This window comes from Acartia tonsa, chromosome 4, assembly GCF_053477335.1.
Source record: "Acartia tonsa isolate MP-2025a chromosome 4, ASM5347733v1, whole genome shotgun sequence".
Lineage (NCBI taxonomy): Eukaryota > Metazoa > Arthropoda > Copepoda > Calanoida > Acartiidae > Acartia > Acartia tonsa.
The window spans coordinates 41,606,683-41,631,411 of NC_137263.1; the positions used below are offsets into that span (position 1 = coordinate 41,606,683).

Sequence of the window (24,729 nt, forward strand, 5' to 3'; positions counted from 1 at the left end):
CTTGGACTCCTATACATTTATATTCTGATTATTCAGTTCTGACACTATATAAGTGTTTAATGTTTGTATACCGTTTCAGCGCTTCGCTTTTATGGATGTTGTCATCCTTGTTTTAGTTATTTTCCATTGCCTTTATCTCTGATAAAGAATGCATAGAATCTACTAGTATAATAGATAAACCCTAAAGCGTACTGAATGACTCTAATTTAAATAATATCATCATGATAAAATATATAGAAAGAAGGTGTTATGAAATATTTATAAGGCATTCATTTCATGAACAAGGATGATAACATCCACGAAATCGAACATTTGACGATTTTCATATGTATAGATACAATGCTCTGTAAATCCATTGGTGGCGCGAAACACAAAAATAAATTTTTTATCATAAGTAGGACTAACGGACAGATAATAAGAATTCTCACTGTACAGATTAATCTTTTACGGACAGGCAGACAGAAAGACGGACAACCCAATAAAACAAAGCATAATTTTTAAATATTCAAAATACAGTGTTTTTTTATGAGAACTTTTTTGAAAGCAATTTTACCCCACTTATAGTTATCAGAATTTAATGATTAATGGCTTATTTTCTTCCTTTTTTAATGCAATTAATAGAACAACAAAAAAATATTTCAGTTTTTATTTAAAAAGTACAGTAAAATCTAAAATTCAAAACTTAGGTGTCAACATCTAAAAATGGTTTTAGCGCATTTTTCTTATGCTCAAATATTCAACCTTTTAGTTATGCTACAGTTTGCACCAAAAAATTATATATTGACGTACAGACAATGCTATTACAGCGTAGCATGCTATGATTACTATATAAAAGAAAAAAAAGAATTAATATATAAATATATTTATTAATATTATTATTTGAAAGGAAGACTTTATCACTTCGATAAAAACATGATATTCATTTATATTACTTCAGATCACAACTTTACAAATATCAAACAAATCAGGGAGACAGGCGTAGGACAAGCGCAAACAAATTTATCTCCCCATAAAATTAAAAGTAGAGGTTATTGGGGTTAATCTATTTGCCATTGACCCTTAAATTGAATTAAAAACAATAAAATAACCAGTCAAAATAAAAAAATATCATCAAATAATAAATAGAAATACGTAAATTATCTTCAATAGTCCCAATATTAGTTTATTTCATGTTTTTATATTTGTTTTCAACAAATTGCAAGAAAAAAATCCACTAAAATAAGTTGTTGTAAATTTGTCTTCAAGCTAAATTTTTTTTATCCCAATATTGAAGTATGATAAAATAGATTTAATCTAATTAAGTTTACTTAGAAGTGCATTTTGTACATAATCAAATCATGTTGTACATAATAGCAATGAATAAATATTTTTTTAAAATTAGTATATTACAACCCCCCTCCTCACCCTCGATTCTCATAAGAATTTAAAATCTAACCTAACCTTGGTAGGTCATTATATTATTTTTTTCATTTCTGGATCTTAATTGGTAACATGGAAAGGTCAATTGACGATAAAATGATCTTCCCACAAATTATGATAAACAAAATTATGGTACACCCTTTACCTCTGACAAAATGTTAGGGAAAAATTAATTACAGTTCATTGTCTCTTTAAATTTCTAGAAGCAGTAGAGTTTCCATTGAAGGAGTTGCACCCTCAACACCTGTGTCACAGTCAAACTACTATCCAAGGAAGCTTTTTTAGTGCCTAAATTACTGGCCTACCATTGGTCTATTAAAATCTAGACAGGCCTGCCATTGGTAATTTAGTCTGTGTATTGGCCTATCATTGGTCGTTTGTATCGTATGGCGTCATAAACAGCTTCCCATCCAAGAATATGTTAGGGGGGGTATGGTTCTTTGGGAGTGGAGGGCGTAAAAATAATGGTTTTATGTTCCCAGATAATGCAAAAAAATGCACTGTTATGAAAATTAAATAATTTGTTGAGAATAAAATCTGTGCAAAAATTTGCACAGCTTCTTCACTCAATTTAGTAAATGCATAAAGTATCACACACACACATATATCATATCAATGGTCATTTTAACAACATATAAGTAGTAGCGTAGCTACTATATTTTTTGGTGTTTCTGTCCGTCTGTCTGACTAAAAATGTTTGCTAAAATATAAAACTTTTTTGTTCCATTTACAGACGTTACAAATCTTATAATACAATTTGCTTTTTTTTTTAAATTATGATTTATGATTATGACCTTACATGCCAAAAAATATCTTACTGCGTTTGTTCTTGCTAAAATATTGTTTTTTTTGCTTTGCTACTTATAGACATTACTGCTGTCAATGTTTTTATAAATAAATAATAAATATGTGTCTCTTAAAGATTTCAAAAATGATGATATAATTTTAAATAATACAGTATTTTGGAAAAAAATATATCAAACTGAAAATAAACCTACAAGTTATAATACCATCTTTAAATAACCATGGTTATTTTCATTATTTGTAATACATGAAATGAAAGTTTGTGTTATAAAAAATACAGAATATGATTCAAAGAGGAACTCTTCAAGAACTAGATCAAGTGATCATATGACCTTACAGATGTGATTTCAAGCTTTTTTTTTGGTTCATATACTATGCCCCTGTCAAATAAGATCATATAAGTGAAGAAAAAGTAAGTTTAATCACAACAGGGAAGAAAAGTTTTTTTTTCTATAAATCATCAAATGCTTTGTTGACTTTCATGTGACAACAATAATCCAGTAAAGTATAGGCAAGTGCTTTTAAAGTCAATATAATGTTAGCTAAATATGTATTTACAATTACAATTACCTACTTTGTTAATAGTAATACATATATAATAAAACTGTGAAACTTAAATTTTCTCTCCCATTTATTTAATCTATCAGTATCTATCTATAACAGAAATATAGTATATTATAGACCTAAGAAAAAGCTTGAAATCTAGAGGTAAGGGGCTAAGACCACTTGCATTCGTTAGTGCATAGTCCCTTTAGGGTGCAATATAGTAATATAATGTAATCAGATGAAAAAGCTCAGAAATCACAAAAGCATAATCTTAGACTAGAAATATCATTAGAGAAAAAATAATTTGGTAATAGATAAATGATTACAACACTTTCTTCACTCAAAATTACCAGATTCAAAAGCAATAATTTCATTAATATCTAATAGAGGGAAGATTAATTTATTGTAATAATATATCCCTAATCATCGTTGGATTGCATTTAAAAGTTAAAACCTGTTTTTGTTAGTAAACAAACACTAAACCCGTTCCTTAAAATTGAAATCCTTCCTTTATCATTCAAAAAATTGCAATTGCTGGCTTACACACAGCTGCCGAGTCCTACTTAAAACCATTTTTGGACCTATTATTTAAGCCATATCTCTAATATGATTTTTATATTAAATATTTCATATAATATTGATTTTTTTAATCATTCATCTAATACCACATACAACATTTGAGATATAAAAAAATCAAGAATCTCTTTAATTTATAATATTAAAATAAATTTTTCACTCGCACGCACATTTCAATAAATATTTTGATGATGAATTATGAATAATTGGTAATAAAATATATTAATTATTACAATATTAAAAGCTTTGATAATGTATTCTATGAGAGATTATACTAAATAATAATTGTATTTCAGAAGAACAAAAAGAATGAAATACAAATTATGATTAATGGATGTTTTTATATGTTTTCTTTAACTAGCTTTAACTTTGTACATGCTTGGAAATATAATTTTTATTAGGAGGGATAATTCCATGAAGAGGCCATGATGTAGGAAATTTAGTGACAAAACCCAGTAGTCCGAGAATGTATGCTTTAAAAAAATCAAAATGGCAAATTTGTACATTTTTGAACTAGAAAAAACTAATATGTAAAAATATGTACTGTACAAAATAGTAACCAAAATTACCCCCTGGCAAAAATTAATTCTCTTCGGGTACTTAAATTGCCTGATGACTTTATTGGCCTCTTATCATTTTGGTTTTGATAAACTGCCTTTGAATATAATGCGTTAAATATATTAATGACTCTTCAAGGAAGTATTCACCCCTTTTTGGAATGTTTAAAAATTTTACTTTTACTTAAAAAATACAAATCTGTAAAGTCTCATATTTTGCATTTGTAAATTCTATATTTTTATTTTTGTAATTTAGCTTTCATTCAGCTACATAGCACTGCACTGTAAAAAATATTTAAAAGCTTGATTTATATCATTTAAATTGCATAAAAAGCAACTAATACAAGTTTAATATTTTACAGTTTAGAGCGACAAATAATAAAAACATTTATTCTATTTTATTATTTACTTTAAAGGGAAGCTTTTAAATTCACTTATTGGACCCTAAACACTTAAAGCAAGAAGAAGATTAAATTACAAAGTTAAGGTACAAGTTTTATATAATATTATATTTTCTAGTATTCACGTCTACCAAATATCATTAAAAGTAATTTTTTGAAATTTTTGTAAATTTTTTGAGATAAGAATAAAATTGTAATTAATTGGTCATATGTTTATATTTATATCAATATTTCACCCCTGATAAAATTCTAAATGTTAGAATGGATGAAAATTGCAAAATTCCACTTCTAAACTTGTGTTCCCGACTTTCTCAGCTTCGGAGACCTGGTAGCTCCGACCTTCTGTTGTCCCGGCTCCGTCAGAGTCGTGGAGAACTTCTCCGAGAGTTCACCTAGGCTCTTATTCTTTCTGTTGGGGATGGGGGTGGTGTCCGCGTCGGAGTCTAATCTCTCATCTTCCTCCGTTAATACTTTCTAAAAAAAATAATTTTATGATAAATCAAAAGTCTTTTATATTTTTTGCATCTTCTTTTATTTTTATCGTTGAGTGTTACGACGGTACGCATTCTTTTTGTTGTTTATTAAATAGTAGAATTATATTAACAATACGCATAATTTATGTTATTTTTTTTCTATGCTTTTCCGTGTGCGTAATTAAATGAAAAGACAAGTAAAGATAATCAACACACAAACTACACACACACATACAGGGTGGTCAGAAAAAAGTCGTATGTGAATAAAATAAATGTATTATTTAGAAATTAACATGTTCTTATTTTTTCCTTGGTCACATGTAATTGAATGTTTTAGTAAGTCGACCCTCTTCTTAATCAATTTTAGTACGAAAAAGAATCGAAGATTTTTTTTGGGTGGGTGGGATTTTTTCTCCAGGGGATTGGAAGGTTTGAAGTACCCTCACCGAAAAAAGCTACAAACCTTCCCTGGACCTATAACAAGCCTCATTGTAAAGGAGAATTGTGTCGGTTTGTTCCAATAAATTTCAATTATAGGTGTATAATTGGCGATGTTTTTTTTCAGATTGGTAAAAATTTTGACCGTATTTAATGATTAGATTTAACCTGCTATTGATTGAATTATTTTCCTAGTTTCATTTCCCTGTGTCCGTGTTCAATTCTCAATTTTTTTAGATCCCCCTGTATGCTTACAAAACACGGTGTGTGTGTGTAATTATGATTGTATGATATTGAGACTCAATCAAGAATTTCTTGCAGGTAAATCAGGTTCTATTAGTTTCCAGAAAAAAACTTGCTCAAGATGGGGTATATGATCCCCCCGGCCCCCTCGAGTTTTCATATGGAGAACATAGTATAGTATAGATGTATTTTTAATCAGGGTTCTTAAGGGATGATACAATTGACGATAAATTGATGCACATCCCCAATGATGATTAAATGACAAAATTATCTCTTAGGTAGATAACCATTGGATGTAAAGTTTGGACATTGCCCTAGTTTTAACTAAATAATCAAGATTTTTGAAGCCAATGCATATGAAAATATGATTATAAAACTTTGGTTACCAGTATAATTATAGTCCAATGTCCCCTCTCTTCTTGATTTGTTTATTATTTTTATATAAGCATTTAAATAGCACGTAGTTTAAGGGTTGACTATCTTATAATTAATAAGTATTATTTATCAATTAAACAATAAAGAATTAATTTATATGACTTTTAATAATACATGTAATAAATGTCATAAATTTGTTTCTACAAAAAATATCGCATTTTTAATATTTTCAAATTTTATCTTGCTGAACCAAGATGATTAAAGTCCTTCCACAGATTATGACGTCTTACGATAGAAAAGCCAATGAGAGGCCAGTATACACTGTAATTGACCAATGGTAAAATTTATACTGGCCTCTCATTGGCTATTCTATCATATGACGTCATAATCTGTCAAGGGATTTTAATTATCTTCTGCTGAACTGCAGAACCTTAGTTCTTACTATAGATTTTTTTAAAACTTGGATCTTACACCAGATTATCATTTGTAGTTGTCTAAAACAATGATCCTCCCTGCTTCCACCCGCTTTACCCCATCCCCTCCTCTTCTACTGGATGAAAGAACTGACCAATGTTAGTAACCTATATTGACGACAATTTTTCCCCTGTCAAATTATCCACGTATATTCTAATCCACATATTCTTACATAAATGATCTTTTTAAATGTGTGTGTGTGTGTGTGTGTGTAAGATTCAATACTTGTGTGTGAATAAAAAAGAGAGAGAAAAGATGAAAGAGAAGAAAATTATGCTTTTATCGTTATTCAAATTTCTAAATTGAATTTGGATAAATATTACGTGTCATAAAATACATTTTTACAGAAAAAAAAAGAAAGTTCAATTGTAAAATTGCATATATAACATAATATGCCCAATTTAGAGAAAAAATATATGAGTCTTTATGAATCTTGTCAATGCGTTGAAAATTTTCACCACTTTATATAAACACAGTAATAGTGAACACTGTAAAAGTGTCTGACTGATTATGACGTAACAAAAAAAAAATAGCCAATGAGAGGCCATTATTGACCAATGGTAAAATTTATAGTGGCCTCTCATTGGCTAATTTTTTTTTGTTACGTCATAATCAGTCAGACACTTTTACAGTGTTCAGTAAAGTGTCTGACTGATTATGACGTAAAAAAAAATTAGCCAATGAGAGGCCGTTATTGACCAATGGTAAAATTTATAGTGGCCTCTCATTGGCTAATTTTTTTGTTACGTCATAATCAGTCAGACACTATTACTGTGTTCCTTTATATTTCTTTTAACGATGCAAAGAAGTACTCATTTTCTTTAAAATTTCCTGTTTTCTTATGTTTTTGGTCATTAAAACTTACAAGTTAACGAAACAAATATTGTACCCGCCCGTTGTCGTCGGTGTTCGTTATCGAGGGTGATGGTTTGATTCTCGCCCTAAACTGCGTCGTAACAAATGACATTAACAGTTGTGCCAGCTGATGAAAAGCCAATACGCGACAATAGTATTAGGATTAGAGAGAATGTCATCCCATCACCTAGAACAGGTGGAACTCATTACTATGTACAGTTAAGATTTTTGGACAGAAGTCGTACAATCAAAGTGTTGGTTGTCTGCAATAATTTAGTTCTTGGTGCCTTGGGACCTATAATGAATGTCTGCTCTATATTGCTATTATCCGTCCCCAGAGGCATTAATCCTTAGTAATATTTATATGTATGTAAAATCCCCAGAGCAAGCACATCCACCCCCCCCCCTTTTTTTAAATACATTAATAATAAGGGGGACGGGTGGCTATGTTCTTCTATGTCTAACCCCTGAGGTACCCTAACTCTGCAGGGCAACCCTGTGCCAAATATAACCTAACCTAACCTGACCTAAATAAAAAACAACATAACCTTCCCTTATCTTAAATTATTTGTAAAATAAATGTGGGAGGGGTTCTGTGTTCGACTAGACAATTATTGGGAAACAGCTCCATGATTCCAAGAAATCTAGAAGTGTTCTATTAAACTAAAGGATCAAATGAATGATTAGTATTAAGATTAAAATTGCAATTTTGCACAAAGTCAAGTTCTTACCGATCTTTTAGGAATGAAGCAGTGTGGAATTTGAATAGATTTCTGATAACTTGAACGGATAATCTTTTATAGATCTTTTTTTTGCCCAATTGAAAATAGTATCATAATCCATAGGTATCTTTAATAATAACATTTAAAAAAAAGAAAAGAAAGAGGAGACATTTAACCCCCCTTGGTTATCCTGGGTTGTTGGACCTGGCGTTTGAGTGTCATGGACAGCATCCCCGCCCGTGTGAAGTAATTAGGTATGTAAGCACAAACTTAAACAAGTCCTATATTTTTTTGTATTTAATATTTACTAGATTATTACCCATAGCAGAAAAAAGTTCCGCTTTAGTACATATTAGTCCTCTCATACCCACCACTATCTTACTCCTTAATTGCACATTTAAATGACTCTCTGAGTATTGCATACATGCACCATGTCAGCTGATTAGTATGTTAAGTACCCCATTAATCAGGATGGACTTGGAAAAGTTTTTGTACAATTTATTGAGTATTCTTTTTTATTTAAACTATGTTTTCCTCCAAGTTTTTAAATAAAGCTCATCTTTTTTTATACTTCTTGACTGAAATATAAGGCCAATAACAACACAAATGAGCATGTCAAAATGCAAATGAATGCAAAATGTATAAGGTACAATTATAAAAAAGGTAAAGATTTTAAAGTAACACATTAAAAAAGTAAATATTGTATTTTTTCGAAATGTAACACCCATCCCTGGCTAAAATTATACAAAAAAAAACTACCTGGAGGACATGTTCAGCGTCCTGGAGTGCTTCCTTCGCCAGGAACCTCTCCCTCTTCATCTTAATATCCAGAGACTCAGGTATATCAGGCACGAGCAGGTCTATCAGTTTGCACACTCCGAAGACCACGTGTTCAAAGATGATGACAAAGGCAAATTTAAGGGCAAGAATCTTCCAGTGTACGGGTGTCAACACTCCCTGGTCGTCGCGGAACCCGCGGTAGTAACATTCCTCCTAAAATAAATGATACATTTACCAAAATGTTGTCTTATTTTACAAAACAGATTTTTTGGGGGAATCTATATCACAATTTTAGATATTTTGCTAAAGTCATTGCAGTGAAGTCCCCTTCTGCATAATCACCTATTTGAAATACATTTTGATGAACATGGCACATTCAATTTCTTATATTCCAAAAATAGGTTAATTTTATTCGGTACTGCTTGAGGAAGGTTTGTATTAGTATTTATTCGAATTATAATAACTTTACACTTTGAACTATTTCAAAATGAGAATAGCAAATTATTTGACAAATTCACGAAACCTCATTTTTAATATATCTATGATCAGGGCTTGGCAGCCGAAGGCGCCTCCCTAAATCACATTATTTGACAAGTTAACTGTCTTAGTTTGAAGAAAAAGACATATTTGCATCAAATACAAAAATATGAAATTAAGCCACAATTAAAATGGATCAAATATATGGATAAATTGTAGAAAATATTAAAAATCTGCCAACAATTTCACCTGATTATTTTCTATCCAATTTTTGTAAGGTGACTTGGAGAGTGTGAACATGACATAGTCCTTCATTGTTCCCTTCTCTCCAAACTCATATTTGTACACAAGCTTTTGGATAAAGTCGGAGGTAAATGCTATCAAAAATGCCTAAATAAAATAAATAAATGTAAACCAGAGATAAGACATACATCTTCAATTATGATAAACAAGTTATTTCTTTTGTAGGTATAAATTATTGGTTGAAAAGTTTGTACTCTACTAGTTTCTAACTAACCAATAGTAATCCAATAAAAGTTTATAAAATTTTGGGTACCAGTATATTTTACAGTTAAATGACTTTTCCCTTCCTGATAAAAACAAAAATAAAGAGTACCAGATTTAAAATTGTATGATTTTTTGGCTGTTAAAAATGAGTTTCTAAATATTAATTTTGTTTATGTGACAAGAAAGAAAATCTAGTTATTTTCATAAGAATAGAAAATGAAAATGGAAAATATTCAAAAATAATATAAAAGTATTTCATGTTTTGTCTTAAAGAAGAACGAGTAGGTTCAAAAGTAGCTAAAGGGAAGGTAAGTGAAATACAGTGACAGGAAGGGGTTGGATAGTGAATTATATCATAAAAATCTGACCATCCTAGCATATCCGACAGACAGAAGCACAGACACAAATACTCAAAGTAAAGTTTTGCTACTAAATCTAATATCAATTAAATTAAAAATATGATAAAAAAACTAACATTACTGATGACCGCAAGTTGTGCGAGCATCTCAAGAATCTTGAACCAGATCCCGATATTCTCCGCCCTCTCCGCCACAGCCCGCCGCGTCTCGCACACAAACTTTTGCGCGTCCAGCCTGATCTCCATCCAGTTGTTGAGTAGCGCGCACAGCGGGGCCAGCGGGAAGGCGGCCACAAAGATGGTGATGAAACCGAACTGAAGCACTGCAATAAAAAGAAAATTTGACAAAAATAGATTATCTTTAAAAGTTTAGGGAAGACTTTAGTTAAGTAATTATTACTTGAATTGTATTAACATAATGCGTGTATAGACCACAGTACCCCGCTCACACCCATTTTTTAAATTTTTTAGATAAAAATCATATTTTAGCCTTGACGGGTGGTTCTAACACTAAGTCAACCTATCCATACTAGGTACTATCCCTTCTGAGTTAACATACAAGATCTAAATAGGCACCAAAAATAAGTGTTATTATGATAATTAATTTAGTAAGAAAAAACAATCCGGGTTTAACTATGTATAAATTAATTATCCTCTTCAAAAAAGGAAAATATTACTAAAATATTTCTATCAAATATGCATGCCATTCATATTGATATCAATTTTTAATATCAATAACCAATTAACATTTTCCTTCTTATGAATTATATTTGTTCTAGATTGCTTTTTGATTTACTTTGCTGTAATTGTATTAATTATGCGACGCGGTGAACACTTTTCAATCAAAATTAATAACATACAACTTTCAAGTTCATAAAATCAACTAAATAATTTATGTTTTTTCGAAATACTGTAAAATATTATTTTATTATTACAATTCTTATATTACATGGTAAACAAAAATAATTAGTCTTTCTATTTACGTTTCTGTGGGCAACTGTCTTTAATAAACATGCTTTGCTTACCCATTTCCAGATATTCTTGGAAAAGTCCCTCATTTTCAACCAGTTTATAATCATCCTCCATCTGGGAGCCACCTATCGCGTTCAATTTGGACTAAAAAGATAATAATTGTTATATTAATTTTGTGGGGTTATACAGTATGTTTTTAGACCCTGAAACTAACCCTCTTGAGAATTTTTGGTTAGGGAGGGGTTAAAATTTTAACAACTCCCCCAACCAGCAGGTTGTACGCCCTAGATTATGATCTGAAAGATATGTATATGTTTCTCGTCATATACTTTTTGAATCGCAATTTGTAATATGTCAACTACATGTAATATACATGCTTTTGAGTTGTATTTAAGTCTCTCTCAATCTTGTTATACTAAAGATGTTAAAAATTGTCGCTGTTTGCGCTTCACATAGGGAAAATGCCTCGTCTATTTTAAAGGTATATTTGGTTGCTATAAAAAAATACAAATTATTGATATCAAACAAACAGACTAGTATTAGACTAGCTGTGGTACAAAAACTGCAATTACCTTTTTGGAATGCCACCAAGCTTTCAGCTTTGGAATAAATACTTCTTGTGCATTGTTAATGATTTGTTTACCTAAATAATAAGTTTACTTGTAATGAAAAGTAGACTGATGTCTGCCAGTCTGTGTGTGTTTCTTTACATAAACTGTATGTTGTAAAAGCTAAAAGGATAGAATTATTGTTGTTCATTTATTTGTTAATGAATAACAAAAACAAATTTCAATTTTCGTTTAAAAACTTACTAATTCTTATGTCAACTAAAACAATGAAATAAAATCGAAAAAAATGAATCGAACTTTCTAAATCCAAATGAAAACAAGGATGATAACGTCTAACAGCAAACGAGTTTGTTAAAATTCTATTTTGTTGGACTGTGTTTATTTGCTAGGAGAGCCTTGTCATGCAATTCTGATGCATTTATGACCAACAGCCACTAAGTACAAAGCAGCGAAGCTACGCTACTAAAAAAATAAGTTTTTGCGAATTGTTGAAATCTTAATAGATAAAGTTTTGTTTTACCCCCACCTCACTCACCACTTCCCCCAGCCCAGACAAAGTCGTAAATCTGAAAGAAATAAAAAACTTTCTGTTGTGAAAAAAACATTTACAGCTTTTTCCTTTATTTTGTAACCTTTTCGCATTTTCTAAAAAAAACCTGTTTTTATATAGTAAGTAAATTTATCGATGTATCTAATTTTGTTATTCTTTTTTTTGGTAAATTGATTAAGAACTCTTAAAGCCAGAGTCTTAGCGGCTGTGCTTTTCAGAAAAGCTTTAATATTGCCCTTTCCAGGATTTAATAAATTATCTTGTAAATTTAAGACGGCCTAAGTTTTAATTTTTCAATGGTTTATTGCTTAAGTACATCCAGTGAAAATTATATTAGCAGCAATTATTTTTGAAATTTCTAAAAAAAACTAAAATTGAAAGTTGAAGGTCGACTCCTCCCACTTTCTCTCAAGTTCCATTAGAGATCTCTAGGGGCGTTGAAATAATATACAAGGACTATTAAAGAAAACATCCAATTAGAGCAACATATATGACTTACAGAATAGCTCCATCACAAGAAAAATACACAGAAGAATTATCTTTGAAAATAATTTATTTTCTTCTCCCTATGTATCTTTTTTATACTCTATATTTTATTTGTTCTGAGTTTAAAAAAAGGTAGACCTGTTAAACATTGATTATGTTATTATATCAACATAAGATTCTTGTACATACAATAAAAAATAATAATAATGAATACTTTTTAAAAGCGAAGCTTTTCTACAATTAAGGTCGGTCCATTCGTCCGTCCGTAACGGTTCGCTATTTTCGTTAATTTAGAAATGTTAGAGTTGTCCTATCGATTCAAACTTTGCAAGATGATTCCAATAACAGTAAAATTATATTCCTATTCATCTGATTTTTGGAATACTGATTCCTAGAACAACATAGTGCAATGTTATATTCTGCTTATTCAGATCTGACACTCTAAAAGTGTTAATGTTCGTTTGTCCTACCATTTCAGAACTTTGCTTTTATGGATGTTGTCATCCTTGTTTTCACATGATCAACTTTATAGTCTTTACAATCTTTCCAGTTCTAACATGGAGGGATCCGCGGAGTGATTGATGGATCTAAAACCCAATCAATCATTCTTTTCACAAAGTTATATCCAAGTTTGTAATCAAGAATGTGCAGGTTTTTATCAAGGCTGTTTGTTAAAAGCAATCTTTAAGATAATCTTTTTCATTTTTTAGTGACGAAGCTACTTTTATTTGTATGTCCATCTTTCTTTTTTTATCCTCTATTTTGAGTTTATTGACTATTTTCTATACGTTAGGCTTATTCAATTTTAGAAGTCAACTACTATATGATGTAATTGTCGTTTTCAACCTTATAAACAACCTTGATTTGAATGTAGAGACATTGGTAAAGTTGTTGTACTGCTAGTGAAGAAAGTTAACTTCTAGTAGTAGTAGTGTGCATTTTATAAATCTATAATCATCTCTTTCAACACGGTAATCCTTAGTGTTTTTAAGATAGTTTTCAATGTCAATGTCATCCTTAATTAGACTTGGTCTTATATTTTTTAATAGTCCGTTTTAGTTTTACATGTAACAAGTAACATGATGTTTGTCTGTTTGTACCGAAGGATCTCGCTAACCGTTTACAGGGTAGCTTCTCATAGGTCTCGGAAGGTGTATAACCATGTTAGAGGAGGGTACCTCCCAAGAAAAAAAAAATGGGTTTAAAAAGTTCAACTCAAAAATGGGTTTCAAAAGTTTAAAAAAATAATAATAAAATTTATCTCAAATTAATATTATGTCTATTTTGACAAATGGTACACAACTAAAAATCACATCATAACGACACAAATTCCCAGCTGAGATTATTAAAAACTAAATATATACATAGACTTCTTATTGTAGAAAAGTTTCCTTCCTAAACGGTAAACGCATACTCTTCAAAACCTAAAAAGTCGGACTTACAAAGACTTAGATTAGATACGCAACTGAAAATGAAAGTACTTCTCCTATCAAACCTATGAAAAGTAGTTGTCCTTCGGGATAAAAAAAGCTAAAACTTAAAAATACAGACTTACAGACACACCCTTGCAAGTTATAGAATAGTAACGCTACTAAAAAATGTTCATACTAACCCATCATAATAACACCAAGTTGTTGAGCCAGCTCAATCAGACATCCTCCGTTACCACACTAAAAAAATAGACCTATTAGTGCCTAGTCGAGGACAGAAAACCCCGCCCCCACTACCTCTTTTGAAATAAATTAATAAGGTTCCTGTGGTTGTGTTTTCTTTATGTCAGGTTAGGTTAGGTTATATTGGGTAAAGGGTGTTAAACCACTCGCTGTGGCTAGTCATAAAGGATAAAATGGAGGGGGGTTATGTGCTCAATAAGCACTTTGCGGGAATGCACCAAAAATATTAAATTATGGAACACTTATTTTTCTTTTATTAAGCTTACAATCTTAGCACGATTTTTTTCTTTCTATCTGCAAAAACTAAATATCACTTGCGTTACAAAACAAAAAAAGTCATCTTTGTAATCAACCTTTTAAAAATAATTTTTTTTTATAAAAACATTACAGTATATAACCAATGAGTATTCTTTAAACTTAAATATTAAAAAATTATTACTAAATAAATGAATAATTTTTTATCTCTTGGTATGATTTGTTTAGTTCACTTTAAGGGTGGATTTATAATTGCTGGGCTTGGATCTTACACCAGATTTTCATGTTCCCTAATGAAGGGAATCATGCATCCGACTAAAATAACAATTTCCCCCGTGCACAACTTTACCTTATCCCCTTATCTCCTACTTGATGAACGGACTGACCAATAAACGAGTTCCGTGTTAGAAAGCTAATTTGACGTATATTTTGCAATCTACAAACTACATCCATTACTTTAGTAGTTTTTTAATCTTTATTTTTATTTAATTACATAAATCTTGTAATAAATCTCTCAATAAACGTTGACAAAAAATGAAAACAGATTAATATAATCTTATAATATTTTTTTACTTTAGTTTTGAATCAATCCATGAGCTAGTTACAATGCAAATTTTAGAAAACATTACATTAAAATTCATGTTTGTTTGACTGTTTCAAAGCATTTGATAAATATTTTATCAAAATAGTTAGCACATTTAAAGAATCACAATTCCTGCCCTTCCCTCCAAAAGTAGTTTACACTACGCCCTTAATTATGGCACAAGACAATTATAAGAATGTAATGAATTTCCTGGCTATGCCAGCTTGTCAAAAACAAACCATCTCCTAAGGAATACCAGGATAGGTCAATGGACAAAATATCAATCTTCAACCAATTTAATTGTGTAAAACTACGAATTTGGTACAAAAAAAAGCTAAAATAGTCCCTAATGCCTTTTTTTAATTATACAAATACCTTTCCCGACCTGGAGTTAATGTTGAGTTAGTATAGTTGCTTGTAGGTTGATACATTATCTAATACCTTGGACGTTCGAACTGGAAGACTTTCCCCCCATCTAATTGGTAGGCTTTTGATTTTTCAACCTGACGTTACTAAGTCATGAACAAAAAGCTCCACCTCATAAGCTTTTTTAAGATTAATGTGACAAAAAATCTCTAAAACTCGCAGTATATCAAAGGATATGTTATTACTTGGATTTTACATTAGATTTCATAATCTGCAATAAAGTGAAACTTGCAGCGGGCTAAAAAAAACGGTTTCCCCTTTAAACCCCTTTTCCCCATCCCTTCCCCTACTAGATGAACGAACTGGCCAATAAACGTGTTCCAAATTTGCGAGCTAAATTGACGAAAATTTTTACCTTGTTATAATATCAACGTATTTTAGAAAAGAAAAATTTGGAATAGTCCCTTTCGTAACATCGCCCCATAAGGGGAGATTCGTCGTATCTTTAAAATGGCTTTTTATAGGTTATTTTAGGTTAGGTTAGGTTATATTGGGTTAGGTGATTGCCCCACAGGATTAGGTAATTGGCCCTGCAGGGTTAGAGCCCCACCGCAGGGGCTAGAAATAGGAGAAAAGCTACTGTGAAAAATACGAAGAATCGCCCCATATGGTTCGATGTTACGAAAGGGACTAGAAATTAGGGGCGAAACCTCTATATATAAGTTCTAAACGAGGAACATTTCAGTTTATAATTGCAAAATCATTTTTTACATAAAATCTCATTTTGTCTAAAATGATAGTTTGAAAATTTGGCAATATGAATGCTAATTGGAGAAATGTTTGGAATATTGCATTATTTTTTTAAACAAAGCCCCCCCCCCCCAAAAAAAAAAATATTTTATGCTTTTTTTGGATCTACTGCAGTTGACGGTAAAATATTGCTGGTAACGAATATTGCTTAAAATCTATGAATTTTAAAGGCTGTTAGCTGCCAAACGGATGAACGTACAGATCATACCCGCACACCATTTTAAGCAGCATAAGAAGGCCTACAAATAATCTGTAATAGCCAAGATCAAATGATGCACAGGGTAAGCTTCACTGAATAAAAAACGCGTAAAATAGGACTTTTTCGCGCATTTCTCTGCATTGCGAGATAATTATGCATTATTGATTTATGGCTATTCCAGATTATTTGTAGGCAATCTTATGCCACTTAAAACAGTGTGTGGGCATGATCTGTACGTTCAGCCGTTTGGCAGCTAGCAGCCTTTAAAATTCATAGATTTTTGGCAATATTCGTTACCAGCAATATTTTACCGTCAACTGCAGAGATGGGTTCTTAAAAGATGCCGCGTTTTTTCGACAATTTTTTAGACATTGATTGATTGAACGAAGACGATGAGATTTCAACACAGAGTATACAACATAAGAATTCAAAATAATACAACTTAAATCCATTTTGCGCTGCATATTTATTAATGCATCTTTTTAGAGCTGTGTTAGACATTATACAAATGGCTAAAATATTAATTTAAAATTTTGAATTCTCAAGTTGAATACTCTGTTAAAATCGTACGGGGCATTGATCTTCGAGATGGAATAAGGTTTTTAACAGAGTATACAAATTTAGAATTCAAAATTTCAAAATTATTATTTTCGCCATTTGTATAATGTCTAATACAGATCTAAAAGGATGCATTAATAAATATGCAGCGAAAATGGATTTAAGTTGTATTAGACATTATACAAATGGCTAAAATAATAATTTTAAAATTTTGGATTCTTATGTCTTCGTTCAATCAAGCAATGTCTAAAAAATTGTCGAAAAAACGCGGCATCTTTTAAGAACCCATCTCAGTAGATCCCTTTTTTTATATCAAGCATAGCTAGGCAAGGCTCAGAATTAATGCTAAAACATACTCTGAGTAGTAGTTTTCCTTTGTAGACTGCAGCAATATAACTTAAAATTTTTACAAATAATAGCCAATAATACATTTTTAAGAATGTAGAGGGGGGTTTTTAAAAGTTGAGGGGGGGGGGGGGTAAAAAACATCCCTCCTCCCACTCCGTGGACGTTTATGGAAGTGAGTAAGGTTGGTCCACTTGTAAAGAATAAGAAATTTAGTAAAATTATCATATTTCAGACATTTCATTTTATACCCACAATTTGCACATTCATAATATCATAACACTCCGACATTAACATTTTATCAAAATAAATTATCAACCATTAAATAAAGCATTAAAGTTTAAATAAATATAGAATATACGTAAATATATTGACAGGGAAATGTTGTCGTCAATTTAGGTTGTTAATATGGACCTTCTTTATTGTTAATCCAGTAAGGGGTTAGGGGATGTGGTAAATGGGATGGATGGGTGTGTCGTTATTTTAGCTAGCTTCGAGTAACACTTTATTAAAGTACATGGAAATCTTGTGCAACCTCCAAGTAATCATATATCCATTAAAGTTTAACTGTTTTGTTTCAAAAATTAAATATATTTTTATCTTTTTTAATTAGAGAACAAATAAATACGAAAATTAAATTTTTCAGTTTTGTATTTAAACAGAAAAGGTATTAAGAGCGAGGCCACTTTACAATCAAAAGCTTTAACCACATGCTTTGTTTCAATGGCCAAAACTATATATGTTAAATCATTATTGTAGTATACTATTTTTACCTCGATGAACTAAATATTCAAGTTTTAAAATTAAGATGTATGTTTCTTTTTAAGAAAAGGAAGATCTTATTACTGCTGCGCCATTTCATATTGTCCATTCAAACATATGGTTCAACAATAGAAAACTTGAAAATTGCTACTTTACTTGACAGATATTGCACATTTTTTCTTTAAATTATATTGAGAGGAAAGGGGGTAGTGGGATTTATATTAGCAATCGTATAATCAGAATATTAGAAACTTGTAAAAAAGGATGAATGGTAATATGAAATAAATTTAAAAGCCATGTTATAGTTCTCTTTCACATCGAATATGAACCACAAACGAATTTTTAAAAAGTTATCTTATGTTTATTGTAGATTAGGATAGGTTAGGTAACGGTTAAAAAGAGCCCTGCTGGGATATTTCCCCGAAGAGATAGGTCCCCACAGGGATAGAAACCTGGAAAGGGGCTAGATAAATGTTTTTTGTTTTATCCTTATACTAAAGTAACAGGAAGTTTGTTTGTCTGTGTGTTTGTGTATCTGTGTGTTTGTTGTTGTTGTTGTAGCCAAAAGTATCGCCCGTCTATCCATGATCATCGAAGGGTTGGCCTGTATCTAGGCCAAGGAATGTCGCAGCAGCCAGAGGGTCGTTCCATAGTGATTCAGCAGTTAAGTTGGTTGGGTCAGCAGGACAATTGAAGAGATGGTTGGTTGTATGTGATGGTTGGTTACATTTGGGACATTTGTCTTCTATCTGTATAGTATTCTCTGTAACAGCTGACAGGTACGAGTTGAGCATAGAAGAATATCCGGATCTTAGTTGACATAGCATACTTCTTGTTTGTCTGGGAAAGTCTCTTTCAGCCTCGTTAACAGGGGGGGGAGGGGCGTCTAGAACTTTATTGTCTGTAAGGTTGTTGATGGATTTTCTTACACACTCAGTATGGATTTGTTTAAGTAGTGGTTTATAATTTTGACTGTTTACACCACTTTCTGGAATCATGTCTCTAGTCTCATTTCCAAATCTAGTTTGGAGGGTTTGCTTAGTGATACGGCGAGGTGGAGGGCCGTAAAGGTCAACATGATTAGGGTGGTCATCTTTTTGAGTGGCAAGGAGGAATTGTCTAGACAGCATTTCAGAGTGGTCCTTGACTTTCATGATTTTGCATTCTGTGTTAAAGTGATCGATGGGCGTTTTATTAACACAGCCAAGTGCGACTCTTAATGCTTCACTCTGTGCTACTTGGAGATGTTTCCAGTTAACGTCTGCCAGGTTGGGGGTCCAGATAGGGCTACAGTAATTAATTACTGATTGTCCTATTGCCTTGTATGTAGTAAGAATAGTTTCTTTTTCCATACCCCAGGTGGTGCCAGAAAGTGATTTTAAGATGTTATTGCGAGATTTAACTCTGGATTTAATATCGGTAGCATGGTGTTTGAATGTCAACAAATTGTCGAAGGTTACACCTAGAAATTTTGGGTGTTTGACAGTGGGAACAGGGGTGCCGTTGATGGAAATGTTTAGCTGTTCACTGCATTCATTAGACCATGTGGTGAAGACTGTGGCTGTTGACTTAGCTGGGGAGATAAACAAATTCCTTTCTTTGAACCAATTATCTAATGTGTTTAAATAAGCATTAATCTCTGAGCAGACAGGTTCCAGGTGTACGCCAGAATTGAGGACATTTGAATCATCAGCGTACGTGACTAATTTAATGTTACCTGATGGATTAGGCATCTTACTCATGTATAGGTTGAATAAAACAGGTGAAAGGACCCCTCCTTGTGGTACACCCTGTCTCATTTTCCTGTACCTGGATCTGCGGCCACGAAATTCAACAAAAGTCTGTCTGCCTCGGAGGTAGGCAGCCAAGAATCTTTTAAGGTGGTGGTTCAGGTTAAGTTCATAGATGTCGTTCAGCAGAATCTCGTGGTTGACAGTATCAAATGCTTGGGTAAGGTCAATAGCAACAGAAATAGTTCTCTCAACTGGCCTTGGTTTATTGAGACCTTTTTCGATGTATGTTTTAATCTCTTGAAGTGCAGTTGTGGTAGAATGTCCTTTTCTGAATCCATGTTGATGGGGGGCGAAAGGTATAGATTCAGTAATCTGGGGGAGAAGAATGCTTTCCAGAATTTTGGCGGCTGGGGACAGAAGAGATATTGGTCTGTAGCTCTTGCCTTGGTCTGATGGCTTGCCTGGCTTGAGTAAGGGTATGATGCGCGCGGTCTTCCAGAGTGATGGTATTATGGCTTTGGAAACACAGTTGTTAAAGATATTAGTCAAATACCTTATACCATGTGGGCCGAGATGTTTAAGCATCAGTGGTGAAATGTTGTCTGGACCTAAAGCCTTCGAGGCTTTACATTTCTTGATGGCTTCGGATGTTTGCTGGGTGGTGATGATTATTTTCTGGTCCTTGGTAGATTTTTGAAGGTTGCGCAGTGTTCGTCTGAATTGCTTTGTTGGTTTAGATGTTGGTCCTGGTGTGTATTGGCTGTTGAAATTGTTTGCGAGCTTTTTTCTGTCACAGAAAGGTTTGTCGCCAAAATAAATGGCCTGATTATCTGGCTGGTTTGGCTTGCCTGACAGAGACTTGATCGTATTCCAGAGCTTTTTTGAGCCGGGATCACAGGTATTGAGATGTTCCTTCCACTTAGTTTTCCGATGTTCATTGATTTTATTATTTATCTCTTTGTTTAGGTCAGGTATTCTAGGGTCTGCAGGATTGTTGGCTCTGAGGCCATCTCGTTCATCTATAAGCCTGGCTGCCTCGGTGGGAACCTCATGGATGACATTGGGTAACCTGCCAGCTGGTATGAATTTGTTTGCAGCTTTATTTAGGATGTTTCTAAATGATTTTTCAGACTTGTGTACGTCGTTGTTATGTGGAATCCTTGCAAAGATTTCTTCTGTGAAGTCAGTAAAGCCCTCCCAGTTGGCCTTGGATACGTTGATAAATGTTTTGTTTTCTGCTTTTACTCTCTGTGTTGTTGTGTTTAGAGAGATAATAATTGGTAGATGGTCAGAATTTAAAGCAGGTAACACTTTCCAGTCACAGGTAGGTAGTAAGTTGGATGATGCCATTGATATATCTGGTGATGATGAGCTATTGGCTGTGACTCGAGTAGGAGTGTCTTCATTCAAGATACCAAAAGGGATGTCGCCAATGAGATCTGCAATTTGTCTACCTCTAATGTTTTCAGTAGATTCACTATACCATAAAGAATGGTGGCCATTAAAGTCACCTAAGATTAAAGAATTTGGGGTGGCCTGTTCAAAGATGCTGGTAATGTCTGGAACATAATCTTGTTGGCAGCTGCTGATTGGGGGAATGTATACATTACTGATTTGTAATGCATCCATTCTACCTGGGATGGTTATTGTCAGGATTTCAATATGTTGATCGTTGACGAGTGCTGGAGATGTTATTTCAGTCTGGAATTGGATGGATCTGTGGATAAGGAAGGCGAGTCCTCCTCCTTTGTTGGTTTGGCGATCTTTCCTAACAAGTGTGTAGTCTTTAATATCAGTGGGTTTTGTGTTGATGGTAAATTTTGTTTCTTGTATTGCTGCAATGTGTACTTTATGTTTCCTTATAAAGTATAGTAGTTGATCTACTTTGCTGGATAAACCATTGATGTTATGCTGTAGGATGTTTAGTTTGTTGTATGGAAGTTGAGGTGTTGGTATAGAGTGGAGGCGGGGGGGAGGGGGGGAAGGTGGAGGGTTTGATGGAGGGGGAGGGGGGGAAGGAAGGGTAACGGGGGGTGGGGGGCAGCAGGGTCCAATCCAGTTAGGTAGCTTTTTTCGTGCATTTGCGTTTTTAAGTTTGGAGCATTTCACATGGAGCCAGAGATTACATTTGGTGCATTCTACGGATGGTCTGTGTTCAGAAATTTGTTTGCTGCACACTGGACAGATCCAGGTAGGACCTGGATTTTGCTCAATGCCAGCCTTGATAAGTAATAGCCGGATCAAACAGGCTGGAAGGGGTTGATCCTTTGTCAAACTAATTAAAAAGATGGAGCTGAGTGTAGAACTTCATTGTCGATTTTACTGAAAAACCTGGGCCTCTGGTGCTGGTAGTGGATGACGGTGATACTTTGGAAACAGGGCGTAGTTCCCTGTTGTGGGTGTTGGCTCTTGGCACCGATGTTGTTGGTGGTAGATTCGCAGCGTAGATGCAGCCAACGTAGAATCCTGTTGTGTGTTTGTACCGAAGGATCTCGCTAACCGCTGAACCGATCGGGTTCTCCTTAACAGGGTAGCTTCTCATAGGTCCCGGGAAGGTTTATAACTATTTTCTTGGGGGGTGGGACACCCCCAACCCCCCCAAAAAATGAAAAATAACCCCCCCCCAAAAAAAAAACTAAACTAAAACTAAAAGGGGCGTAGCCGCTAGTAAATATATAAAGGAATAGGGGTGGTTCTTTGTTGGACAAGAATAAGGCTTGATTAAGGCAGTGCAGTGGAGAGGAACCTTCTCCCTCCCACTCTAGAACCCGAAATCACATCTTATTGAAACCCGCAAACAGCACTAAGACGCGGCTGTTCAATTTTAAATAAAAAAAAACTACTTACATCCTCGTTTCTAACGGAGCCAACGATGTGCTTGTAGTTGCCGGGGTAACCAACAAACTTCCCCTTGAAGAAGGCGATGTACAGGATGGACGAATAGAAGTTGATGAACTGGAAGATGAACACCTTGAACGTCAGGTTGTCGTCAAAATCAGATTGTGTTCGATGCATCTCTGAAATAAATATATAATAAAAATTTTTGGGAATAGTCCCTTTCGTCGTATTTTTGAAATGGCTTTTTATAGGTTATTTTAGGTTAGGTTAGCTTATATTGCGTTAGGTGATTGCCCCACGGGGTTAGGTAATTGGCCCCGCAGGGGCTAGAAATAGGAGAAAAGCTACTGTGAAAAATACGAAGAATCGCCCCTTAAGGTGCGATGTTACCAAAGGTACTATACCCAAAATTGATAAATTAATTTTCATAAACATTAACAACACAAAAATTACAGTATTTTCTATAATTTGTTATTTTCATATCTGCGTTTAGAAAAAAGCCATACTAGAAATATACATTCTCACATAATTGACTCCTTAAATAGTGGAAGTAAATATTCTTTTTTCTCCCTGAGGTAGTCATTTATTTCCCTGAGAAATCATTTATTTCCCTGAGGTATCATTTATTTCCCTGAGCTGGATCTTTAAATGTGTAGCCGTTGGCGTGGCTGTAGCCGTGGCCGTAGTCATGGCTTTGGCTTTAGCAACGCTTTAGCCACACTAACGGACTGTGTCACTTTTAGCGTGGTTAACCACGCTACGACTACGACCACGCGTTGCCAATATGATTTAAAGATCGCATTTTTATTTTGTGGCCACGGCAACGCGTGGTTAATATGATTTAAAGATCGCTATTAGGTTGGTGGCTGTAACTCTGACCACGACTACGGCAACGGCTACGCTTTTAAAGATCCAGCTCTGAGGTAGTCATTTTTATCCCTGAGGTAGTCATTTTTTCCCCCAAGCATGGCAACCAGTGAACAGAATCTCAGTTCTGCACCACAAGCCTCGATGGCAACCGGTGAACAGAATCTCAGTTCTGCACCACAAGCCTCGATGGCAACCGGTGAACAGAATCTCAGTTCTGCACCACAAGCCTCGCACGACTGAAGTTCCCCTGTCTATACAGTCATATTTATATGAAAATATTTTTAGAAGATTTTTGAATTTTTTTTTGAAGATTTTCAATTTTTTTGTTGAAGATTTTAGAATTTTTATTAATTACTAAAAGAAAGCATAATTACCTCAGGGAAATAAATGACTACCTCAGGGAGAAAAATGAAAATTAAAAACCAAAATTAAACCACATTTTAGCATAAAAATGAGTTTTTGTTTAGATGAGAATGATATTCCTATCCAGTTTTTTGTTTAGGAATAAATATTTTTTGCCCAAGGGAATAAATGATGGAGCGATAGCAAAACAAAAAACAAAAAACTGGATAGGAATACCCCATTACGTATGAGTTATTGTTTTGCAGAAAGAAAAGTAAAAATAAATAAATCTTGGGTACGCATGAGGTGAATAGTAATTTCTATACTTAAATGTTTTGTGGAGTTTATTTTTTTTTTTTTTTTTGACCGCAGACTTTTAAAAAGGAAAGTAAATTTGGGTAAGTTAGGTAAATTGACTATATATACCATTTTTACCAAGAAGGTGAGGGATATTAGACTTGTGCCCAAGTTTTAAAAAAACGTTCTTTCAGAAGTTTTCTGTGGAGCCGGGGGGGAGTTTTTGAAAGTAAAAATATTTTTTTTTATGGGGGGGGGGTGGGATTTTTCTAGGGGTGAATTCCCTTGTTAGGATGGAGGCACCCTCCCACAAAACGTTAAGGGAACTATGAGAAGCTCATCTGAAAAAAGAGCAATATCAGAACAGCTGTTAGTGAGATCTTTCGTTACAGACGGACTTAGACAGAGAGACATCATGTTAGTTTTTTCATAATGAATTTGAATTTGTGAAATCCCCGTTTATTATATTGTTGCCGTCATTGCTAAGCACAATTTGTCAAAACTTTTTCACTGTTT

The 24,729-nt window shown here is 33.3% G+C and overlaps 1 protein-coding gene across 5 annotated transcripts in view; it reads right to left on the reverse strand.

The window, feature by feature from the left end:
- Nucleotides 1–846: 846 nt before the first annotated feature.
- LOC145317278 (anoctamin-7-like) overlaps nt 847–24,729 on the reverse strand; it is a 162,238-nt gene continuing 138,355 nt past the window's right edge. For all 5 annotated transcript variants that reach the window (XM_080158287.1, XM_080158288.1, XM_080158286.1 and 2 more), the window contains 8 exons: nt 22,714–22,883; nt 14,195–14,252; nt 11,550–11,620; nt 11,031–11,121; nt 10,123–10,328; nt 9,390–9,530; nt 8,643–8,876; nt 847–4,777 (listed from right to left, as the gene is read on the reverse strand). In XM_080158287.1, the coding sequence (XP_080014413.1) occupies nt 4,592–4,777; nt 8,643–8,876; nt 9,390–9,530; nt 10,123–10,328; nt 11,031–11,121; nt 11,550–11,620; nt 14,195–14,252; nt 22,714–22,883 (1,157 nt within the window). In that variant the 3' untranslated portion in view covers nt 847–4,591. The remainder of the gene's footprint in view (nt 4,778–8,642; nt 8,877–9,389; nt 9,531–10,122; nt 10,329–11,030; nt 11,122–11,549; nt 11,621–14,194; nt 14,253–22,713; nt 22,884–24,729) is intronic.